General features: G+C 41.4%; 1 protein-coding gene across 3 annotated transcripts in view; it reads left to right on the top strand.

Moving 5' to 3' along the window:
- myom3 (myomesin 3) overlaps positions 1-23,408 on the top strand; it is a 108,606-nt gene that overhangs the window by 81,720 nt on the left and 3,478 nt on the right. For all 3 annotated transcript variants that reach the window (XM_072547942.1, XM_072547940.1, XM_072547941.1), the window contains exons 28-35: positions 2,285-2,395; positions 5,118-5,205; positions 9,531-9,569; positions 11,891-11,996; positions 12,356-12,519; positions 12,639-12,675; positions 14,685-14,707; positions 19,206-19,261. In XM_072547942.1, coding sequence (XP_072404043.1) covers positions 2,285-2,395; positions 5,118-5,205; positions 9,531-9,569; positions 11,891-11,996; positions 12,356-12,519; positions 12,639-12,675; positions 14,685-14,707; positions 19,206-19,261 — 624 coding nt within the window. The remainder of the gene's footprint in view (positions 1-2,284; positions 2,396-5,117; positions 5,206-9,530; positions 9,570-11,890; positions 11,997-12,355; positions 12,520-12,638; positions 12,676-14,684; positions 14,708-19,205; positions 19,262-23,408) is intronic.

Genomic DNA, 23,408 nt, shown 5'->3' with positions numbered 1-23,408 from the left:
CCAGAGAATTGGGTAAGTTTTAGAAACCAACAAATGATAATTACCAAAAAAGGAGAGAATCAAGGTTTATAAAATCATAAGGGACATGGATAGGGCAAATGGACTAGGTTTTTTCCCTGGATTGAGAGAGTCCAGTCCTAGAGGGCATAGGTTAAGGGTAAGAGGGGAAAGATTTAAAAGGGCCCTAAGGGGCAACTTTTTCACACAGAAGATTGTATGTGTATGGAATGAGCTGCCAGAGGATGTGGTGGAGGCTGGTATAATTACAACATTTAAGAGGCATCTGGATGACTATATGAAAGGAAGGGTTTGGAGGGATAAGGGGCAAGTGCTGGCAAATGGGACTAGATTAATTTAGGATATCTGGTTGTCACAGACGAGTTGGACTGAAGAGTCTGTTTCCATGCTGTACAGCTTCCAGGACTCTATGACTCTAGACATTTTGAGAATAAACAAGCAAATAATATCAAAATGGATAGTCAGAGCTTCTTTAAATATACACAAAGAAAGGCTAGAGCAAATAATGACCCCTTAGCGAATGAGGCTTGATAAATAAAAATGGGGAACGAGGAAATGGCAAAGGACTTGAATAAATAATTTGCTCAAGTTCACAGTAGACGACACTAACAGCATTCCAAGAATATGAAATAATCAAGGGGCAGAAGGGAGGAGGAAATACATATAATAATTATTGGAGAAAAAGGTACTAGATAAACTAATAGGGCTAAAGTCCAATAAATCGCCTGGACCTGCTGGGATATGTCCTGGGATATTAAATGAAGGGGCTATAAATATAATGAATGCAACTGGCAGTAACCTTCCAGGAGTCCTTATATTCTGGAAAAGTCTCAGAGGATTGGGGAAATTGCCCAGTGTAACACCATTATTTAAAAAGGGAAAGACACAAAACCTGATAAATATAGGCCAGTCAGCTTAACTTCAGACAGTGGGAAAATGTTAGAATCTATTATAAAGGATGTAACATAACTGTGCATTTAGAAATAAGTGATGTGATCTAGTGGAGGAAGCTTCCCAATTGGGTGTTTGGATTCTGTAAAGAGATAACAAGCAGGATACATAAAGGGGAAGTAACAAATGTGATAGATTGTGACTTCAAAAAGGTCTTTGATAATGTATCACATATTAGACTTCTTAATAAGACAAAAACATATGGTGTTGGACACAGGAATGGACCATTAATCAATGAATGGAAGACAGAAAGTTAGCATAAGGGCAGCATTTTCAGAATGGTAATCTGTAACTAGTGGAGTGCCTCGGGGATCAGTACTGGGACCATCATTATTATACAGACAGATTACGTGCAAGGCAAAATCTTGGCAGATGGAATATAATGTGGAAAAATATAATCTTATGCACTTAGACTGGAAGAAAAGAAGAATGAGAGGAGACCTTTTTGATATATGTAAGATTATTAGACAGAGTAACTGCTGTGATTTGCTTTGGAGTGTCTAGGGCCAGAGGCATAATCTCAAAGGGGTCACATATTTAGGACAGAGATGAGGAAGAATTTCTTCTCTGAGGGTAATGAATCTCTCCAGAGGCTGGGTCATTATGAATACTCAAGGTTAGGATAGACAGAACTTTTATCAGTTATGGAATAGAGGCAAAAGGTCACGAAGAAGAGTTGAGGATTATCAGACCAACCATGATCTCATTGAATGGAAGAGTAGACTCAATGGACTGAATGGCCTTAACCTACTCCAAACTCCAATGAAATGAATAACTCACTGAGCTATTTTAGAAGGCGGTTAACAGTTAAACACTTTGCTGTGGATCTGTATGGAGGCCAGGTTATATCAGGATGGCAAATTTCCTTCTCTGAATGCAATTAGTGGATTTTTACAACAACTACTGAAGTTCACTTTTAAACCAGATTTTGAAGAAGTTGAATTTAAATCTCACCCCGATGTCCATGATAGAATTTTAACCCCGTCCCCAGAGCATCCGTTCGAACCTTTAGGTTACTAACCTTGTGATATTTCCCCAAAACCACCACAATCCCTGCTCCATTCATGGCTTCATTTATAAGTAAAACCAGAAAATCAGAAGATCTAGGAACAGAATTAGGCCATTTGGTCCATCAATTAGGCCTTGCCTTTCAATGATGACTGATATGTTTCTTAATCCCATTCTCCTGCTTTCTCTCTGTAAGCTTTGGTCCCTTTACTAATCATCATTTATTGTAGCACAACATAAAACTAAAAAGTGAGGAGTCCCGGAACAATGTCTCAATTTTTAATTCTTGTTTTACTCTGTTAAACAGGTGGCAAACACTAAGACCCAGACCAGTATTGAGTGGTGCAAAGATGGAAAACAAATCTCAAATGTGACATATGATCCTCAGACTGGTCTCAGTTCCCTTTCAATCTCACAGGTAATGTTTGGCTGTTCTTCATTCCTGGGTCTATCAGATACATTAAAATTCTCATTGTGTGTTCTCTGCTCAACAGTCCCGATCATGAAGTTTATCTGAAAAGCATGTGAAAATTATACAATAGTGCAAGAGTTAATGCTGGCTAGTGTCCCAACTCCAAAGTTTTCGTGTCATTTAGAAGCATTGAGTCAAACTGTATGGGAACAGACCCTTTGGCCCAACTCCTCCATGCCATCCAGGTTTCCCAAACTGAACTCATCTTGTTTGCCTGTTTATCCTATATCCCTCTAAACTGTTCCTCTGTGTACCTGTCCAAATGTCTTTTAAATGTTGGAATTGTACTCACTGCTACCACTTTCTGTGGTTACATATACATTCCATGTACATATCACGATCTGTGTGAAAACGTTAACCCTCCGCTCTCTTTTAAATCTTTCCACTCTCACCTTAAAATCATGCCTTCTAGTTTTGAACTCCCCTACACTGGGGAATAGATCTTTCCTATTCACTTTATCTTGCCCCTCATAATTTTATAAATCTTCAGCCTCCTACACTCCAGGGAAACAAGTCCCAGCCTATCCAGCCTCTCCTTATAAATCAAACCCTCCAGTCTCGGTAACATCCGTGTAAATCTTTATGGCAACCTTTCCAGTTTAATAACACTGAAAACAACAAATGCTGGAGATCATTGCAGATCAGACAGCATCCAGGGAGAGAGAGCAAGCTAACTTTTTGAGTCTAGATGAGTCTTCATCAGAGCTCTTCATCAGCAGTAATTTGTTCCTTAAGTTTAATAACATCCTTCTTATAGCAGGGTGACCAGAATTATATACAGTATGCCAAACATGACCTCTGCAATGCCTTGTACAGTTGAAACATGACGTCCCAACTCTTTCACTCAATGCTCTGACCAATTGAAGGCAAGCAGTCTGGCAGTTAGACACAATATTGTTCTGCCATTCTCACATTTTGATCACTTAATCTGAATTTACAATATCCTCTCTCCCCCAGCACTCCAACCATACGCCCACCCCCCCCCCCCCCCCACCCCCCCCCCACCCCCCACCATTCTATAAATGCTGCTCCCCTTCACGTTTCACTTCAGTTCTGATGAAGAGTCATCTAGACTCGAAACATTAGCTTGCTCTCTCTCCATGGATGCTGCCTGACCCGCTGTGATCTCCAGCATTTGTTCTCAGTTCAGGTTCCAGCATCTGCAGTCATTTGCTCCTGCCTTCTTCCCCACCCTATCTACCTGTGACTTCACTTTCAAGGAACAATGTATCTGCACCACTAGGTCTCTCTGTTTGACAGCACTCCTCAGGGCCTAGCATTAGCTAGCCAAGTCCTGCCCTGGTTTGTCTTATCAAAATACAATAGCACGTATTTATCTAATTTAAACTTCATCTGCCATTCCTCAGCCCATAAGCCCAGTTGATCAAGATCCCATTGTACCCTTTGATAACCTTCTCCCCTGTCCACTATGCCACTAATTTCAGTGTCATCCACAAACTTACTCACCACACCTCCTATATTCTCATCCAAATTGGTTATATAAATGATGCACAACAGTGGACAGTTTCTTAGCCTAGGTTTCATTGTAAAACAGCTTGTGTTAGTCCGAGTGATTAATGTTTAATTTTCTGTTACAACAGTGTATTAATGAACTGAGAGCCAGAGAAAGTAGGACCAGTTTTAATAAAAAGCCAGTGGCTCCTTCTGAGATCTATGTGCAAACATAGACAACTTCTTTTTATAAGTTTGCAAATGATTTATTCAAAATATTCCCATTATTTCCCACTGAGGAACAGAAAGTGCTTTACCAGAAGAGTACAGAAAGTGTTGTAAATACACAACAGCTCAGGCAGTATCGCTGGAGTGTGCTCATATTTTAGGTCAATGACCTTTCATAGGATTCTCCTGAAAGGTCCATTATTATCAATGTGAAACATTCACTTTCTCTGCCTGCACAACTGCTGACTGACCTCCTGATTACTTCCACCCTTTATGTTTTGAATGCAGGTTTCCAACATTCACCGTATTTTGTTTTGTTGAGGTGCTGTTCCAGCCATACACTGTGTTCTGCACCTCAATGCGACATTTTGGAGAGTTACCTTTTGCTAGGTCTCTCTATCTGTCACATACAAATAGAAGGTTTTCCCATCCGTAGAAAGATCCCTTCTCCCCACCCCAGCCACAAAGGTTTCCTCAGGATGCTGTTTGGAAGCTGATGGTGGGTCCACAGAGTCCCAGGAGTTGTTGGTCGGATTGTCCACAGAGACTGAAGGTCTTATAGCAGCCGCCTCATATATTGAGCAGCCTCTTGTGTCTCTTAATGGCTTAGAACATAGAACATTCCAGCACAGTACAGACCCTTTGGCCCTTGATGTTGCACCGACCTGTGGAACCAATCTGAAGCCCACCTAACCTGCACTATTCCATTTTCATCCATATGTTTATCAAAGGGCTTCCCGCTGCCTCTTCCATTGCTACACGCACATTTCCAATTCAGCACCACCAAGACTTCCCACTGTTGCTCACAGTAATCCATCAGGAATGACCAACTTCAGAATGAGCCCCACCCAGAGGATGAGATGAGGTTAGGGCAAATCCAGAGCAGTGGGCAGGAATCCCAAAGGAATCCGGCTCAGAAGAGGGCAATCTCTGTGCAGAGATCCCATTGTGTTTTCATTTGATTTTCACAGAATCACTTTTCTTCCAGGTCTCTAGGAAGGATGAAGGAGTTTATAAAGCAGTGGTGGCAGATGAAAGGGGACGAGATTCTAGTGTTCTTGAATTGCTCAATCAAGGTATGAATGTTTTGTTTTAATTAAAATGTGGAATTATTTAGAGACAAATTACCTTTAAGGTTATTTAGGAAATGGGCATCAAGTGGCAACCAGTCTGTGAAGAAATAAGAAAGAAAGTGACTCATCATCACATTGTGCTTCGATATTGAAGGACTGCAGCCAACTGAGGAAATGTAATACTTCCTGTACTGGCTGCACTGCCCAGTGTCAACCAGCTGACCTATACTAAACACTTGCCTATTGATGTGATGCTGAGTAGCGTCCATTTGTTTAATGACAGTGTCTATGGGAAAGTGCTTCAGTGCCCATGGGTGCTAGTCACCATAGTAACAGTGGAGTCACATGGCACTACAGACATCACAGGTCTGGCAGTCAGTGTAAGAATGCAACAGCAACACAGCAACAACATTCATTTATATAATGCCTTTAACAGGTTTAAATGTCCCAAGGCAATTCACAAGAGCTGTTACAGACAAATCATGGCACAGGACACATGAAGTATTAAGAAAGGTGATCAGGCCCTTGGTTAAGGATGTTTAAGAAGAATCTTGAAAAATAGTGGAGAATTGAGAAAGGAGATTGCTCCCCAGAAACAGGATGAAAGTCAAATTGAATATATAGTTGTCTATTGATTCCCCTAATACTCAATCAATGTGGAGAACAGCAATAATCATCAAATCTAATTCTCCAGGGTAATTTATATGCAAGATTGCAACAGACGTGTAATAATGTATGAAATACTGAAAGGAATGTTTTTATTCATTCACAGGATGAGGGCATTGGTGGCAACACCAACCTTTATTGCCTACCTCTAATTGCCTTTGACAAAGTGATAGTGAGCCATTCTCTTAAACCCCTCCAGTCAATATGCTGTAGGTACACCCAGTGCTGATAGGGAGGCAGTTCCAGGATTTTGACCCAGTGTTAGTGCATGAACAGTGATAAACTGTAGTTGCAAATCAGGATACTAGGTTACTTGGAAAGGAACTTTCAGTTTGTGATGTTCCCATGTGCCTGCTGCCCTTGTCCTTCTGTTTTGTAAGAGTCCTAGGTTTGCAAGCCATACAAGTTGGTCCTGTTGAAGAACCCTTACAAGTTGCTACAGTATAACTTGAAGATGTCTATTAATGTAGAAAGATTTGCATTAGATTGTAGAGTGGAATGATTTCAATGAGTACTTAGTGCTAGCTCTGAGTTCTGTCGGGAGAAATTTTCCTGTGACTAAGTTAATCTGTTAATTAGAGCAATTTATTCATCCATAGATAGAATTTTTTACAGTGCAGAATTATGGCTGGATAAATTTCTGTTACATTTGCAATTAAAATAAGAAGTATGAAATGTAACTGCATAATAAAAAGTCAAGAGTATTAGACAGAAAAATGTTTGTAAAAATTCTTGATTATCTAATACTTTCTAATTCTAATTCACAACAATTGAATCATTTCCATTACTAATCAGTCAATCTCAAGAACTGAGCATTCAGAACTATCCCATAACTGGTAGTGTGTGGTTAGATTAGATTACTTACAGTGTGGAAACAGGCCCTTCGGCCCAACAAGTCCACACCGCCCCGCCAAAGCGCAACCCACCCATACCCTTACATCTACCCCTTATCTAACACTACGGACAATTTAGCATGGCCAATTCACCTGACCTGCACATCTTTGGACTGTGGGAGGAAACCCACGCAGACACTGGGAGAATGTGCAAACTCCACACAGTCAGTCGCCTGAGGCGGAAATTGAACCCAGGTCTCTGGTGCTGTGAGGCAGCAGTGCTAACCACTGTGCCACCGTGCCGGTTGTAGAGTATGGTGTCTGGTTAGTTAAGATGATAACTACATGGTGTGAAGAATACCATGGTTATGTTTTTAATCCTCCTACTTGCTAACATTTCTGGTTTTCACAATGGTTCTTTCTTCTTGAGAGGTCTTGTAGCCAGGTGGTAGTGACCCTATCTGTGATTTAGAAGACCCGGATTCAAGTCACACCTGAGGTGTGAGGTGTGTGATAACATCTTTGAACAAGTTGATTACAAAATATTGACAATGGAATGACAGAGACTGCTCATCCTACACTGCAGGAAGAGCACCTACTGTTAGCTCAGCATAGAGTATTTGGTTTGACTGTGTTAATGCAGTGTGACCGAGTTTGTGGTATATGACCAAGATCTGGAATGTTGTGTGAGGTGGAGAATGTATTAAAAGTTCTTCCACTGATGATGAAGCAAAAACAGAGAGATAAGATTGCAAAAGTACGGCAAGGCAGATTTAGATACAATAACTTGAATTTTGAGTTTGATGTAGTGATAATGAGAATCAGCAAGACGGGGGTGAAAATGTTTATGGAATCCTGCCATTTCAGTTGGTTTCAAGAAGGTGTTTGGATGGGCAATAAATGCTGGCCTTGACAGTGTTACTCTTCGAATTAACTAAAATAAATGAAGAAGATGGATGTCAATAATGGGATTCTGGATGAGGTGGGGTTTATCGAGGGTGGGCTTGAAGTCAGGAAGGAAGATGAGCCAAGACGATGGCCTCAACTCCCTTGGTGACCAGGTGGGATGGAGAAGATCCATATTTCTAAGCTGGGGTTAGGCAGTTCTTGATGATGAACTAGCTGTGTAGTTCAGCTTGATGTCAAACAAGATACCAGATTTATGCTCTACAGTCTTATGCAGGCATCTGGGAGATACGGAACCAAGATGTGAGCGTACTGAACTGGATAGTTTCAATCTTGTTACTATCAAGTTCCCAGAAGTTCTGACTCATCCACAAGATGTTGTTAAGGAGTTGGGAAGGACAGCAACAGTTATGGAGTCAAGTGTGGTGATGCACATGTAAAACAGTGCATCCTTAGTTTAAAAACATAGTCCAACTGCATGCCTGCAAACTATTTCACCCAAGGTTGAATAAAATAATAATAAAATCCCTACAGTTTGTAAACAGGCCATTTGGCCCAACAACTCCACACTGTCCCTCCAATGAGTTTCCACCCAGACCCATTCTCCTACCCTATTACTCTATATTTCCCCTGACTAATGCACCTATTCCACACATCCCTGAACACTGTGGGCAATTTAGCATGGCCAATTCACCTAACCTGCACATCTTTGGACTGTGGGAGGGAACCAGAGCACCAGATCCATGCACACTTGGGGAGAATGTGCAAACTCCACACAGACAGCAGCCCGAGGCTGGAATTAAACCTGGGTCCTGGCACTGCAAGGCAGCTGTGCTAACCACTGAGCCACTGTGCTGGCCAATAACAAGAAGAACCTTAGATAAACTAAAGGTCAGAGAGTGAGGAGAGGTCACTGCCAGAAGTAGGATTTCTGAACTCAGTGGAGGCAGGTCATAGCAGTGAGCATGGAAGGAAACATTGGAAGTGGCTGATCCTACAGACCAACCCAGAAGAGCTGGGCCACCCTTGTCAAACAGGATGTTGTTGCTCACTTTGTTCAGGGATGTTTCAGTGCCCCAGGTGAGTTGGAAGACAGACTCTTTTCTTTATTGCTAGGTCAGCATTCATTGCCCATTCCTATTTGCCCAAAGGGCAATTAAGAGTCAACTACATTGCTGTGGGTCTGGAGTCACATGTAGGCCAGACCAGGTAAAGATAGCACTTTCCTCCCTAAAGGGTACTAGTGACCTAGTTTTTTTTCCTGACAATTATCAATGGTCATCTTTAGACTCTTAAATCCAGATTTTTATTGAATTCAAATTCCACAATGTGTTGTTGTGGGAATCCCACCAAGACCCCAGAACATTACCTGGGTGTCCAGATTAACAGCCTAGCAATAATGCCACTAGACCTCATAGGAGAGGGGCAATTGGAGAGAAAGAAACAAGTTGGTTGGCTATGGTATATTCCAGAGCTTCAAAAATCAGGGCCGATTTGGAGAGAGACCCGTTGTAACTGAGAGGTGACTTTGTCTAGAAGGAAGTTGTGGAGAAAGTGAGGACTGCTGATGCTGGAGATTAGAGTCGAGAGTGTGGTGCTGGAAAAGCACAGCAGGTCAGGCAGCATCCGAGGAGCAGGAGAATCGATGTTTTGAGCAAGAGCCCTTCATCAGGAAGGCAGTTGTGAAAACTTTGAGAGGCTGGAGAAGACTCCTTGAGGACAGGGAGCAGTTAAACAAACAATTGAGATTTCTGAAACATTTCTGATGAATACAAAGCAGCATTTTTTAAAAAAAAAAATCAACATTACTACCTGCAAACTGTTACCAATATGCTATTTGCCATAATGGCATTTGCTATGTTCTAATCTGCTATAAATCAGGAGAAGTGTCTTTGTTTTGATGGTGTGTTTGTTTTACTGCAGCATTTGATGACATTCTCCAGGAAGTCTGCAGGACTGGTGGTAAGTAACTCTATTTGGTGGAAAATTTACAATTTAATTCCTGCTGAAGTTTCCATCGTATACAAGTTTTGAAAATAAACTTGACCTTCAAAAGTAGGTATTTTCATTTCTGACTAAGATCATTGGACACAACATTCACTTTGTTTCTCTTTGGGTTTTTTTTGGCCTCGACCGCATGTTGTTTACAGAGTTAAATATTAAAGGGTGGCCAGTTTAAAGGTGTTGTCCAATATCTCACCATAGCTTTGGCAAAGGATTGGTGAAAACACCAGAGAAACAGCACAAAAAGTAATATAATTAAATAAAACGAACTGCAAATGCTGAAGGACTGAAACAAAGATAGAAATTGCTGGAGAAACTCAGCAGGTCTGGCTGTATCTGTGGATAGAAAGCAGAGTCACTGTTGTGGGTCCAGTCACCCTTTTTCAGAACTAAACAATATTTCCACTGTTTCTATAGTGTTTCACCAATCTCTCCAGTGTGAGAGCTCCCTCAGAAATTCAGATGTAAAGTTATCCATTATACTTGTCACTTTTCAGGTGTGCTATTTCAGTACAGGTTAGCAAGAGGTTAATTTTCTGAGGTGCTTCCTGCATTGCTCAATTCTAGCAATGATACTTCCATTGATCTGGTTGTTTGGAAGTATCCAATGCACAAACATGCATTTAAACATCCAGAGAAAATCCTGTCAAAGAACCTTCATTAGGAGATAAATTAAAGACTATTAGTCTGAATTGCTGTTTCGTGGATTTGCAATTTAATCTTCTGCTTGAAATTGTTTGTACTTGATCATTAATTTTGGCCATCAAAATGAAATAAAAGCACAATACCATATGAAGGATTTTGAATGGACCAGTCGATTGACACACCACTTGGGGTACCTGCAGTGTTAGGTTCTTCTGAAATTGAAATGACTTTGAAGAAAACCAACCCATCATATCTCATATATTTCTTTAGGGCTCTTGTGGCATGAGACACATTACTCTCTGTGAGCTGGGAGGTCTGGGTTCAAACCCTACCTACTCCAGAGCTGCACAATGACATCTCTGAACAGGTTGATTGAAGTATCTACCACGTAGGTTTCTGGTCAGCTCATATTTCTTATCAAACCAAGGTCAGCTCTCTCAAGATATGGAGTGACATTCGGGAGCAGGTTTCTTCCTCTCTTGAGTCTGGGAATGCTGAGGTTGATTGTAGGGATTCAGCAATTGTTGCAGCTGGGAAGGTAAATGGAATGTTGGCTTGTATTTCAAAGAGAATTGAGTATAAAAATAGGGTTGTCTTGCTAAGATGATGCAAAGCACTAGTCAGACCACAGCTGGAATAGATTAGATTCCCTAAAGTATAGAAACAGGTCCTTTGGCCCAACAAGTCCATACCGACCTTCCAAAGAGTAACCCACCCAGACCCCTTCCCCTATCCTATATTTATCCCTGACTAATGCACTTAACACACAGGGCAATTTAGCTTGGCTAATTCACCTGACATGCACATCTTTGGATTGTGGACAGAAACACACACAAAAACGGGGAGAATATGCAAACTCCACACAGACAGTCACCTGAGGCAGGAATCAAACCTGGACCCCTGGTGCTGTGAGGCAGCAGTGCTAACCACTGACCCACCGTGCCACCCATTATTGTCATAGTGGGGTTTGAATCCATGTTCTCAGGGTATTAACATAGACTAGTTACATTATTGTCACATTACCTCCTTCCAACATTCCCAGAAGGACCAACCTTTCAAACCTTCCTTGATCAGAGTAGCCTCTTGGTTCTAGATTGAGTATTGTACATCACTTTTCAGAGCTTCTATAACCTTTATTCTTTTTATGATATGAAGGCCAGAGCAGTTCACGGTTCATTCTGTGCCCGAACTAAGGTCGGGTACACAGTGAACATAACTTCACTGCTATTTCACCAGAAGAGCTTTCTCAGAATGTGAAAGATGAAGTTCTCATTAGTTCAGTGACTTCTAATTGTTTGCAGACTAAAGAAAATTGACCAGAGCATGGCCTGGAGACGCTAAGGATCACTGACAGAAACCTTTACATTTCTGCATTTAACCACACATATTCAGACTCAGTTTCACAAAGTGAATGTCTGTTGGCACTGATGGTTTCATCATTATTATTACCGTGATACCTAAGCTAATGGAAACCTTATAAGGAGCCAGAGAGATGTAATTTTATTGCTGTTGGGTATCACTAACTTATTTGTAACAACACTGTCCAGCATACTGATTTATTTCTGCAATGAGTTCACGTTAAAATTTCGATTAATACCCAGTGTTTGTTTAGTTGTATTTTCTCCTATCCACAGGCTTTTCAGCTTCAGCATTGAAAGTACAGGGCACAGCTGAAGGAATAAAGCTATATTCTTTAACAAAGTGTAACATGGAATTTATGAAAAAGACCTGGTATTTAAAGTAAGTAAAATGCTTTAAATAGATTTCAGAAAGTATTAAAAGGTAAAACTTCTGACATTTGGCAAATTGGCTACTGTTCTTTGATAGTGATCACAAATGATGTAAGTGAAATATTCAAGTAATTCAACAGAATATTTGATCCAATTCTCTTTGTTTCTGCGATGTGTGAGTGCACCTGTGCAGGATGAGACAGTCTATATAAATGTCAACAGTTGTTCCCTTGGTACAATCACCTGTTCTTGGCTTATGAACCTCCCATAAAATATGGCCCAAAACAGCCCTGGTACAGCTGATGCTCTAGATCTGTTTAAAATGATGGAATTCTGACATAATAATTAAAAACCACACACTCTTTTCAGTGAAAAAAGCCTGGAGTCTCATGAAAGAAGGAGAATGGGATTTGATAATGAACACATTTGGCTGCAGATCTTCAATCCAACTGAAGCAGACAAAGGGAAGTATACCCTGGATCTGTTTGATGGTAAAGAGACACATAAACGCATCCTTAACTTATCAGAACAAGGTATGAAACTGTGATTTTAAGTACATTCCTTCATTTCTTTTTTAAATGTTTGAGATGCATTATACCATTATTGTTTAGCATTTAATTCTTGAGACCTGATTTGTTGGATTATCTTTCAGTATTTAGTGAAGCAGTAACAGAACATCAAAGACTAAAGTAAGTTTCTCTTTCAACAATTCCTTTTCATGTATTTACATTTCAATGTAATTTCCCATCTAATTGTGGTAGTAACATATAGAAACATAGAAGATAGCAACAGGAGTAGGCCATTCAAACCCTCATGCCTGCTCCACCATTCAATATGATCATGGCTGATCATCAAACTCGACACTCTAATCCCACCCTCTCCCCATTTCACTTCATAGCTTTAACCACAAGAGCTGTATCCACCTCCTTCTTGAAAACACATAATGTTTTGGCCTCAGCTGCTTTCTGTGGCAGTGAATTCCAGAAGCCCACACTCTCTGAGTGAAGAAATGTCTCCTCATCTCAGTCCTAAAAGGTTTACCTCTTATCCTTAAACTATGATCCCTGGTCTGAACTCTACCGGTGGGAACATTCTTCCTGCATCTAACCTCCCTAGTTCAGTTAGAATTTGATAGGTTTTAATGAGATTCCAGCCTCATTCTTCTAAACTCCAGTGATAAAATCCTAACCAACTCAATCTCTTCTCATACATTAGCCCTACCATCCCAGGAATCCATTTGGTAAACCTTTGCTACACTCCCTCAGTAGCAAAAGCATCCTTCCTCAGATAAGGAGATCAAAACTGTACACAGTATTCCAGGTGTGCCCTCACCAATGTCCTGTTCCTGTACTCACATCCTCTCGCCAACATACACTTAGCTTTACTGCCTGCTGCACCTGCACACTTACTTTCAACAACTGTTGCACGAGGGCATTCCGGTCTTGTTAAACTTTTCCCTCTCTCAATTTATAGCCATTCAAATAATAATCTGTCTTTCCATTTTGCTACTAAAGTGAATAACCTCACATTTATCCAGGATCTGCCGTGCATTTGCCCAATCACACAGCCTGTCCAAATCACACTGCAACATCTCTGCATCCTCCTCACAGCTCACCCTCTCACCCAGCTTTGTGTCACCTGCACAGTTTGAAATATTACGTTTAGTTCCCTCATTTTAAATTATTAACATATATTGTCAATAGCTGGGGTCCGAGTGCTGATCCTTGTGGTACTCCACTAGTCACTAGCTGTCATTCAGAAAAAGACCTATTTATTCCTACTTTTTGTTTCCTGTCTGCTAACTAACTTTCTATCTACTTCAATACACTACTACCAGACCCATGTGCTTTAATTTTACATTAAATCTCTCTATGTTCCTGTTATCCACCTCTCAAACACACATGGTGCAAACCAATTTCTAAAGCATGACTTTCAAACATATGATTTCAAATATCATAGTTCTATTAACAAGTTGTTAATTACAGAACTGTTAAAAGAAATTCTCCAGGATTGCAAAATATAATCTGCCTTGAACGCTTTTAGTGAAGTTGTAAATGTGTCATGCTGTTCTATCCCAGCCACTGATTAGAAAGATAAAGCCTGATAAGTATTGCATTTTTTTTTAAAAATCACTTCGATTTATATAGCACCTTTCACAACTTCAAGATGCCCTGGAGTAAGTTAAACCCAATGAAACAATGAAACAATGTAGTTTAGCCACAGTAGTAGGTGAAACAAAGCAGTAATTGATGTGAGCACAGAAAGCTCACACAACCAGTATGTGATAAAGACCCTACATCTGTTTCACAGATATTGGACCAGGGCGGGGTGTTTAAAAATTGACCAGGACATTGGGAAGAACTCCTCTGCTCTTTCTAGATGAAAGATATTGTGTATTATTGTGCACCCAACTGAGACAATAAGCAAGGCCTTGGTTTTACATTGCATCCAACAAAATATGGAGCACTCTCTCGGTAATCTAGGGGGAGTTAACATGCATTTTGTGTTAATTTCCCTGGAGGAGGACTTGAACTCATAACTTTCCAGCTCAGAGCTGAGACTGGGCCACAGTTGAACCCTCATGGGTAGCCAATAGCTTGCTCTTCCTGATAAGTCTAAAAGAAACTGTCTAGACATATATGTGCTTCCGACAATAAATTATTAAGTGTTTCCTGATTTTGATATATCTATTTTTCAGGCAGGCAGCGATTGCAGAAAAAAGTAAGTAACTTCAATCAGATATGACTCGCTCAAATACAGAAGAGCTTTCAAATCATTTTCTATCACTGGGATAAAGAAGGTTCAAAATTAAAGAGAGAAAATTTCCATATCTCAACTAATTCCAATTACAAACTTCTAAATGTTTGTTATTTCCTTTTCAAGCCTTTTTCTCCCAGTGAATATCGACTCCCCTGGAGTGAGAGGTTTTAATAAGCACGTGGAAAATTTAAGGATGGGTTAGAAGTGGAGAGGTAAAAGGTAACATGATAACTGCAATAACTGAGTCTGATTCTTCCCTCACAACATCCCTGATAGCCTCTGGACAACCCCACTATTGACCAGTGTCAGTAGAGAAATAAAACAAGGAAATGTGAGCAATCGTATGATGCTGCAAGTTTTAAAATCTCAGATTTTGTAAAACCAGTTTCAGGAGCAGGGGTGCTGCGGCATTCATAACTCGGAAGACCTGAGAAAGAATGTTTGAGTAGGAGATATTTTAATAAGTTTTGAATACAACAAGGGACAGTGTTAAGTTTGGAATGACTGCAGTTTTAGAGGAACAGCTAAACAATTGTTTCCCTCCTAAGGAGCAAAGAAATGCACTGCTCAGATCGATAGCAGCTGTTCTGGTCAGAAGCTGCATAACAGCAAGGTGACCAACTAGCCTGTATTTAAATTGCCTCTTATTTTCGCCCTTTGTCTAACGTCCCTAAAAGTGCACCTTATATGCCTTATTTCTCAAAATGCTATGTGGGTCTGAGTCTGGGGATCACCAGCCACACATCGCCGCCTCCCCGCCACCACCCCTTTGTCCATTTCACAAGGTCAAGCTGTTCTTTATTTTATTTCTGAGGGGTTGGTCACCCTGCCCAAGAGGACATATTGGAGTGAATGCACGTCCACCTCCAAGAGTTGTAGTGAAACGCTGTGTCCTTCTAAACTGTCCACCTGCACAACAGCGAGCAACTCGAGGCTTTGGATCTTCAATACTCAAGGGGCTTGGAACCTGGCAGCAAAGTGTTTCGACAGTTACAAAGGGTTTTGTCAATGAGAAGGTCCAAACTTTATTTGAGGAACACAGGAGTGAACTCTGTACCATTCAGAAGGGATGCTTAAGGGCTATTGTATTCCGACTGTATCTCCCAGTTTGAGTGTGGATAACAGCCACAAATAACAGAATTGTTATGTACAAAAGGAGGCCATTTGGCCCATCATGCTTGCACTAGTTCAATTTCCAGGAGCCAATCTCCTGCCTTTCTTCCATATCTATGTACACCAATTCAACCAAAATTCATCCCATTCCCTCTTAAATAGTTCAGGATTAATGTTAGTTTTATGTTGTTTTTGTAAGCTCCAGGTTGAGTCTGATTGATCCATCAGTTCCATTAGAAATCATGGGCATTGAAGGAATGACAAGGTAAAACAAGCAGTCATTGCACACAGGTGAACTTTAATTCCTATTCTCTTTGGCTTCCTCCAGCTAGACTGCATGAAGTCTCCTTATAGGCGTTCTCATCGTTGTCTGAATCATCCTTGGATCAATGCCACTTGGGAGGTATTCATTTCCGATCTCAGTAGGGAGTATTATTGCTGAGGTGGAAATTCCATTCACCTGAATATCAGGAAGGAAAGTGGGTGGGACCTCTTGCTTTGACTCTATTTCAGCACTGAATCTACCATTCATCATCAGAGAGGCAGCCAAAATTAGTGGGTGGCATGTAGCCAGTAACTTGAGTTAAAGAAGCAATTTTTCACTCAAAGGGTTTCCACTTTTGGGAAAAGGTGTTCCAGGGCTCACTTAAAATAGAACTTGTCTTATCTTATCTTTGTTTTTTTTCCATTCACCCATGGGAGGTGGGTGTCACTGGCTGGTCCAGTATTTATTGCCCCTCCTTAGTTGCCCTGGAGAAGGTGGGGGTGAGCTGCCTTCTTAAATTGCTGTAGTCCATGTGCTGCAGTAAACTCACAATGTTATAAGGGGGAGAAGTCCAGGTTTTGACCTAGTGACACTGAAGGAATGGAGATATATTTCCAAGTCAGGATGGTGAGTGGCTTGGAGGGGAATGTGGACATTCCCATGTATCTGCTGCCCTTGGCCTTCTAGATGGAAGTGGTTGTTGGTTTGGAAGGTGCTGTTTAAGGATCTTTAGTGGTTTTCTGCTCTGCATCTTATAGATGGTATTCACTGTGGTGACTAAGCATTGGCAGTGGGAGGAGTGGATGGTTGTGGATGTGGTCAACCGAGCAAGCTGATCTAATGTCAAGTTTCTTGAATGTAGTTGGAGCTGCACCCATCCAGACCCGTGAGGAGTATTTCATCACGTTCCTGATTTGTGCCTTGTGTATGGTGGACAGGTTTTGGGGAGTCAAGAGATGAATTACTCACCGCAGAAATCTGAGCCTTTGACCTGTTCTTGTAGCCAATGTATTTATGTGGCCGGTCCAATCAAGTCTTGGTTCAATGGTAAAGCTCCAAGATGTTGATAATGCAAGATTCAGTGATGGCAATGCCACTGAAAATCAAGGAGCAATGGTTAGAATCTCTCTTATTGGACATGATCAATGCCTGGCACTTGTGTAATGTGAACGTTACTTTCAATTTGTTAGTCCAAGCCTGCATATTGTCAAGGTCTGGCTGCATTTGGACATGGACTTCTTCAATATCCGATGGGTTCTGAATACTGGTGATCCTCACTTCTGACCTTATGATGGAGGGAAGGTAATTGATGAGGCAGTTGAAGATGGATCAGTCTAAGACACTACCCTAAGGCATTCCTACACAGAATAAAGGTTAAAAATGTGTTGCTGGAAAAGTGCAGCAAATCAGGCAGCAGTCCTCACTTATTCCTACAGAGAACCCCTGTCCTGGAGCTGAAATGATTGTCCTCTAACAGCTACAACCATCTTCCTATGTGCTAGGCATTTCTCCAAAGAGCAGAGAGCTTTTCCTCTGATTCCTATTGATTCCATTCTTGCTCGGGCTTCTTGAAGCCTCAGTCAGTCAATTGTTGCCTTGATATCAAAAGCTGTCCCTCTCCCCTCCCCTCTAGAATTCAGCTCTTTTGTCCATGTTTGAACCAAGGCTGTAATGAGGTCAGGAGCTGGGTGACCTTGGTGAGCAGGTTATTTCTGAGCAGATGATGTGTGGTAGCACCATTGATGACCACACTTGACTGATTACGTCCACAAACATCCACTTCCCCCACACCAATGCACAGCCGCAGTAGTGTATACCATCTACAAGATGCACTGCAAAAATTCACCAAAGATCCTTAAACAGCACCTTCCAAACCCACAACCACTTCCACCTAGAAGGCCAATGGGATACTTGGGAACGGCTATGTTCCCCTCCACGATACTTACCATCGTTTTACTGGCTGGGTTATATTTGTTCTGCTTTTTTGCATACAGAACATATCTTGGCAATTTTCCACACTATGTAGATGCCAGTGTTTTAGCTGTACTGAAAGTTTTGATTTGGAGATACCAGTTTTGGACTGGGGTGTACAAAGTTAAAAATCACACAACACCAGGTTGTAGTCCAACAGGTTTATTTGGAAGCACTAGCTTTCGGTGCGCTGCTCCTTCATCAGGTGGTTGTGGAGATGAAGGAGCAGCACTCTGAAAGCTAGTACTTCCAAATAAATCTGTTGGACTAAACCTGGTGTTGTGATTTTTAACTTTTACACCTCAGTCCAACACCAACATCTCCAAATCATATACTGTTTGATAGCTTCATCAAGTTGACACCTCATTTTTCGGCATGTCTGATGCTGTTCCTGGCTTGCCCTCCTGCACTCTCCATTGAACCAGGGTTGGTCCCTTGGTTTGGTGGTAATGGTTGAGTGGGGCATATGCCGGGCCATGAGTTTACAGATTGTGCTGGAGGAGAATTCTGCTGCTGTTGATGGTCCACAGCGCCTGCTGGATGTCCAGTCTTGAGTTGCCAGATCTGTTTGAAATCTATCCCATTTAGCATGGTGCTAGTACCACACAACAGGGTGACACTTATCCATAATGTGAAAACAGGACTACATGTCTGTGACGATTTCAGATTTCCTTCCAGAATAAGCATTAGTGCACCTGATGGATTTTTCAACAACTGACAGTGGGTGTGAGGTCATTATTAGACTTATGATTCTTGATTTCTTTTTCAAATATCAAGCTGTACCTCCCTGAGCCCCGGTCCGAGGAACATTTCCCTTATCTCTGGATTGTTAGTCCAGTGACAATGCCACCTGTCCATCACCTGCATTGAGGTCTCCCATCTTCCTATCATGTCACAAATAAAAGGAAAAGAGCAATCTGGCCTCTATCAGTAGCTTTGAACAAAAACAGGCATCTGAGGGAAGGGGCCATCCACCCAAACTGTCTCCACTTCCCCCTTACACATTTTTGGCAGAATAAACACAGGACTTTCAAGGAGCTTCTTTTCACTAGGATTCTAATTCAGTCACTTGTTGGACTTCCACCTAATTTTCTATTTTCTTTCTTTCAGATAGAGCTAAAGTGGTCAAGGGTCCACCGGATGTTGTTAACATCATGGAGGATAAGGTAAAGAATAGAAATATAAGCTTAGAACAATCAAATTTCATGCAGTATTTTATAGTGCCTGTTTTAATCACATGCTCAATGCTCAGTGTTTCTTTAAAATTCATTTAGTATTGTTACTTCCGTACATTACAGTATTTGCTGCCAATAAAAGCATGTCAGCTTTTGTAGTTATTGGAAGACAAGTTTCCAGTTAGTGTTTAATATTTTGTACACAATTTCTGCTTGTGCAGTAAACTAATGGCTCAATTTTCAGAACCATTAGAGTCATAGAGATGCACAGCACGGAAACAAACCCTTCAGTCCAACCCATCCATCCGACCAGATATCCCAACTCCATCTAGTCCCACCTGCCAGCACCCGGCCCATATCCCTCCAAACCCTTCTTGTTCAAATCAGAATCTGAGGAGTCACGAATGGTACAGAACATTATGTAATCATCAGTGAACCTTCCCACTTTTGGCATAGGTAGAGGAAATGTCATTGATGGAGCAGAGGAAGGTGGGTTGGTCCTAATCATTCCTTGCCTCTCCAAGTACATATAAATCCTAGCTTTCATATGTCAGACTCCTAGGTCTTTAGTTTCCAGGCTTCTCTTTACATCAATTCTTATTAAAGGCTAATCCATTCATTATTGATTCAAACTGATTAATTTGATGCCTAATTGTTCACACATAGCTGGAATGCCTGCTGTTCATTGAATGCAGCAGCAGATTCAGGGAAGGACAGCTGTTAATACAGATTTCCAGCCATTTTCATACCCAGTCCATTGGTCAGTGTTCATTTCAGTGGAAATTTGCAGTATGCCTGTCATGTTATCTTGTTTCTGCTATGTGCCTAATTTTACCATCCGTCTCGATGGTTGTACTTTTGGCAAAATGTTTGTATTCCGTGAGTCTGTGGGACCAGTTTCCCTGATAATCTACTAATTTTGATTATGTGCTAATTACATGCAGCAGCCATAGCCCTGAGCAAACTTAAAGCCATTTGTTGTCCCTGTCTCAGAAAAGGAATTGACCATCACCGCAGGAAGGATTCCTGATGAAGGGCTTTTTCCCGAAACATTGATTTTCCTGCTACTCGGATGCTGCCTGACCTGCTGTGTTTTTCCAGCACCACTCTAATCTTGACCATCACCATAGCCCTTTGCCATGAATGATTTTGCTAACCTGATCAACAAGAGTTTTTCTCAACAATATCTTGTTCAAAGCAACAAATTCAAATCGTCGTTATCCCAATGGTAATTGTAAAATTACAGCTGGGCCCAGTACTGAGATGGTTGGGTCTTAATTATTCTTTAACCTGTTGAATATAGATGTATCTAATATTCCGGGGTGGCGGTTGGGGGGGGGGGGATGGTGGCGGGAGGAGGGGAGAGAGAGAAAACAAATTGGACTTGCCACAGTCTCACCTCAATCACATTTATACCAAGGAGATAGTGAGCAAAAGGCGGCTAGGTAGCCCCTCCAATGAAATTTGGCAAAATCCCAATAAAATGTAACCCAGCCCAATTCCAATTCATTCTTTACTTCACTTGGAGCGGTGGAGGAATTCCAGTGTTAGTGTATATTCATTTCATTCTTGATCTATGGATCACTGTGTCTATAATTTGACTGACAGTCTCTAATCAAAACAATGATTGCTAGCCACACTCTAATCTGTTGTTTGCAATTTGCCTGCAATTCAATTTTTTTTACTTTAATACAACCTGAGTACTTAATGGGACATGGTCATTTTCAGACGTCAGATTATTTTGTATATTTAAGGCAATCTTTAGAAAACATAGCTATAGCAGAAGCCTCAGGGATGTTCCAAGTTCTATCATTAAAGGATATATGTTTGTTTTTCTAAATAATACATAAGCAGTATGATGATTCACAATCAATTCCTCATGCTAAAGCAAACCTTTAGTTATTTTAGTCATTCCACAGCATCAAATCCTTATTTGTCAAAGGCACTTGAATGCGACTGGCTCTTATTACTGAAGGACATATGAATGGCGTGGTATGCTGGAATTCCCTCCCTAATGACATTGAGGGTCAACCCACAGCAGGTGGCCGCTCACCACCACCTTCTCAAGCGCACAGACAATAAATGCTGGCCCAGCCAGCGACACCCACATCCCACTAATGAATACGTTTAAAAAGAAATTGGTCTCATCTACCTGCCATTACAACGTTATCACAAGCACTTGGAGAAAAAGATTGTAAATCCCTCATCACTTCTATCATTCAAACTGAGGTGACTGCAAGATGATTACTTTAGTATCTGTGGTATAGAACATAGAACATAGAAAGGTACAGCACAGAACAGGCCCTTTGGCCCACGATGTTGTGCCGAGATTTAATCCTAATGTAAAATATAGTAATTTAACCTATGCACCCCTCAACTCACTGCTCTCCATGTGCATGTCCAGCAGTCGCTTAAATGTCCCCAATGACTCTGCTTCCACCACCACCGCTGGCAACGCATTCCATGCATTCTCAACTCTCTGCATAAAGAACCTACCTCTGATGTCTCCTTTATACCTCCCTCCTAATATCTTCAAACTATGACCCCTCGTACCAGTTAACCCTGCCCTGGGGAAAAGTCTCTGGCTATTGACTCTATCTATTCCACTCATTATTTTGTACATCTCGATCAGGTCTCCTCTTTTCCTCCTCCTCTCCAGAGAGAAAAGTCTGAGCTTATTCAACCTTCCTTCGTAAGGCAAGCCCTCCAGTCCAGGCAGCATCCTGGTAAACCTTCTTTGCACCCTCTCCAAAGCCTCTGTATCTTTCCTATAATAGGGCAACCAGAACTGGACACAATATTCCAAATGTGGTCTCACCAAGGACTTGTAGAGCTCAAAACCTCACGGCTCTTAAACTCGATCCCCCTGTTAATGGAAGCCAAAACACCATATGCTTTCTTAACAACCCTATCCATTTGGGTGGCAACTTTGAGGGATCTTAGTACTTGCATACCCAAATCCATCTGTTCCTCCAAACTGCCAAGAATCCTGTCTTTAATCCTATATTCAGCATTCGAGTTTGACCTTCCAAAATGCACCACTTCTCATTTATCCAGGTTGAACTCCATCTGCCATTTCTCAGCCCAGCTCTGCATCCTGTCTATGTCACGCTGCAGCCTGCAGTAGCCCTCTATACTATCGACAACACCTCCAACCTTTGTGTCATCTGCAATTTTACTAACCCACCCCTCAACCTCCTCATCCAAGTCATTTATAAAAACTACAAAGAGCAGACACCCAAGAACAGAGCCCTGCAGGACCCCACTCAACACTGACCTCCAGGCAGAATACTTTCCATCTACACCTACTCTCTGCCTTCTGTCAGAAAGCCACTTCTGAATCCAGATAGCCAAATCTCCCTGTATCCCATACTTACTGACTTTATGAATGAGCCTATCATGGGGAACCCTATCAAATGCCTTGCTGAAGTCCATATACATCACATCCACTGCTTGACCTTTGTTGACCTGTCTTGACACTTCCTTAAAGAACTCAATAAGATTTGTGAGGCATGACCTGCCCCTCACAAAACCATGCTGACTGCCTTTAATCACACTATGCTTTGCCAAATAGACATAAATCCTATCCCTCAGAATTCTTTCCAAAACTTTGCTGACCACAGACGTAAGACTGACTGGTCTGTAATTGCCAGGGATTTCCCTATTACCCTTCTTGAAAAGAGGAGCAACATTTGCCTCCTTCCAATCTTCCAGTACGACTCTTGTGCTGAGTGAGGTGGCAAATATTCTCGCCAGCGGCTTAGCAACCTCCTTTTTCACTTCCCAGAGCAGCCTAGGATAAATCTGGTCTGGCCCTGGGGACTTATCAATCTTAATGTTTTCCAAAATTTCTAGCACATCAACTTCATCAATCTTGATCTGGTCCAACTCCTCTAATGGTGAGATGCAGCACAGGAGTTCCTATTTGAAACAACGATTATACCTGCATTATGTAGCTGGTTGATGGAAAGGTGAAATAATGTAGTGTGAAAACAAGACATTCAATTAGGAATACTGGACATGTGGAGGGTTATTAGCAACATTGACACAGGAGGCTAAATGGTCTATTTCCACGCCTTGATTTCTATAAAATGTGACAGGAAAGCAAGAGCCCCCAAAGAGTATTCAATACATTCAA

This window comes from Chiloscyllium punctatum, chromosome 27 (assembly GCF_047496795.1).
Source record: "Chiloscyllium punctatum isolate Juve2018m chromosome 27, sChiPun1.3, whole genome shotgun sequence".
NCBI classification, from domain to species: Eukaryota; Metazoa; Chordata; class Chondrichthyes; order Orectolobiformes; family Hemiscylliidae; genus Chiloscyllium; species Chiloscyllium punctatum.
This window is presented reverse-complemented; position numbering and strand designations above follow the sequence as displayed.